We start from the raw sequence: 1,207 nt of genomic DNA on the forward strand, positions 1-1,207 counted from the left end.
AGAGGCTGATGTGGAAGAATCGCTTGAACCCAGGAGGCGGAGGTTGTGGTAAGCCGAGTTGGTGACATTGTACTCCAGTCTGGGCAACAAGAGCGAAACTCCATCTTAAAAAAAAAAAAATTTTGTTTCTTTTAAAAATATTTGTGGCTGGGCACGGTGGCTCACACCTGTAATCCCAGCATTTTGGGAGGCCGAGGTGGGCGGATCACCTCCAGTGAGCCGAGATCGCACCATTGCATTCCAGCTTGGGAAACAGAGCGAGATTCTTCTATCTCAAAAAAAATAAACAAAATACATAAAATAAAATAAAATATTCACAACTCTTTTGTTGTGCAATTTAAAATTTTACTCTACCACCTCTTCATTTCCCTCAAGAGCTTTGAGCAAGAGCGACAATGTGATGCAACAATTTACACGTGGATTTTTGGTTTGCTTTGCTAGGTTTACTCTAACTACCCTGGATGATGGTCACATGTACACTGAGACCCCCGCTGCCAGGGGAGCAAGGTCACAGCTCAAAGGTATTGGTAAAGTAACCTAATTCTTAAGTTAGGACCAAGGCTATGCAAACAGAACGTCACATTTGATAAGCCTGATGAACATTCTGGGTTGACAGTGGTGGTACAGGGTGTGCAGGTGGCAGGAGCAAAGAAGACTGAATAGAGACTGAACTTACTTCAGAACCTGAAAGAGTCCAGGTGTCACAGATGTTGGTCTCACCATTCCAGCTCCACTAATGGTCCCCAGATGAACCTGAGGATAGTAGACTGTCCGGAGAGCTAATCTCGAAGACTGCAACCGCGTCTTAATGACTTCTAGTGGACAAGTGAAAATAGCACCAACTGTGCCTCCACACCTGTAAGAAGGGATCAAAGCAGATCAGAGAAGCTATACTATTCTCTACACAATGGAATGCAAAGTTTAGCTTTTCTCTCTTTAAAACTAGAACATGCTGGGCACAGTGGCTCACACCTGTAATCCCAGCACTTGGGAGGCCAAGGTGGGCGGATCACGAGGTCAGGGGATGGAGACCATCTTGGCTAACACAGTGAAACCCCATCTCTACTAAAAATACAAAAAAAAAAAAAAAAATTAGCCAGGCGCGGTGGCAGGCGCCTGTAGTCCCAGCTACTCAGGAGGCTGAGGCAGGAGAATGGCGTGAACCCAGGAAGCGAAGCTTGCAGTGAGCCGAGATCGCTCCACTGCG

General features: G+C 46.1%; 1 protein-coding gene across 1 annotated transcript in view; it reads right to left on the reverse strand.

Annotated features, from left to right (window-relative positions):
• Positions 1-1,207, reverse strand: part of SLC25A33 (solute carrier family 25 (pyrimidine nucleotide carrier), member 33) — a 43,992-nt gene that overhangs the window by 27,586 nt on the left and 15,199 nt on the right. The window contains exon 2 of the mRNA XM_011994193.1: positions 677-856. Coding sequence (XP_011849583.1) covers positions 677-723 — 47 coding nt within the window. The 5' untranslated portion in view covers positions 724-856. The remainder of the gene's footprint in view (positions 1-676; positions 857-1,207) is intronic.

This window comes from Mandrillus leucophaeus, unplaced genomic scaffold (assembly GCF_000951045.1).
Source record: "Mandrillus leucophaeus isolate KB7577 unplaced genomic scaffold, Mleu.le_1.0 Scaffold446, whole genome shotgun sequence".
In the NCBI taxonomy this organism is placed as follows: domain Eukaryota; kingdom Metazoa; phylum Chordata; class Mammalia; order Primates; family Cercopithecidae; genus Mandrillus; species Mandrillus leucophaeus.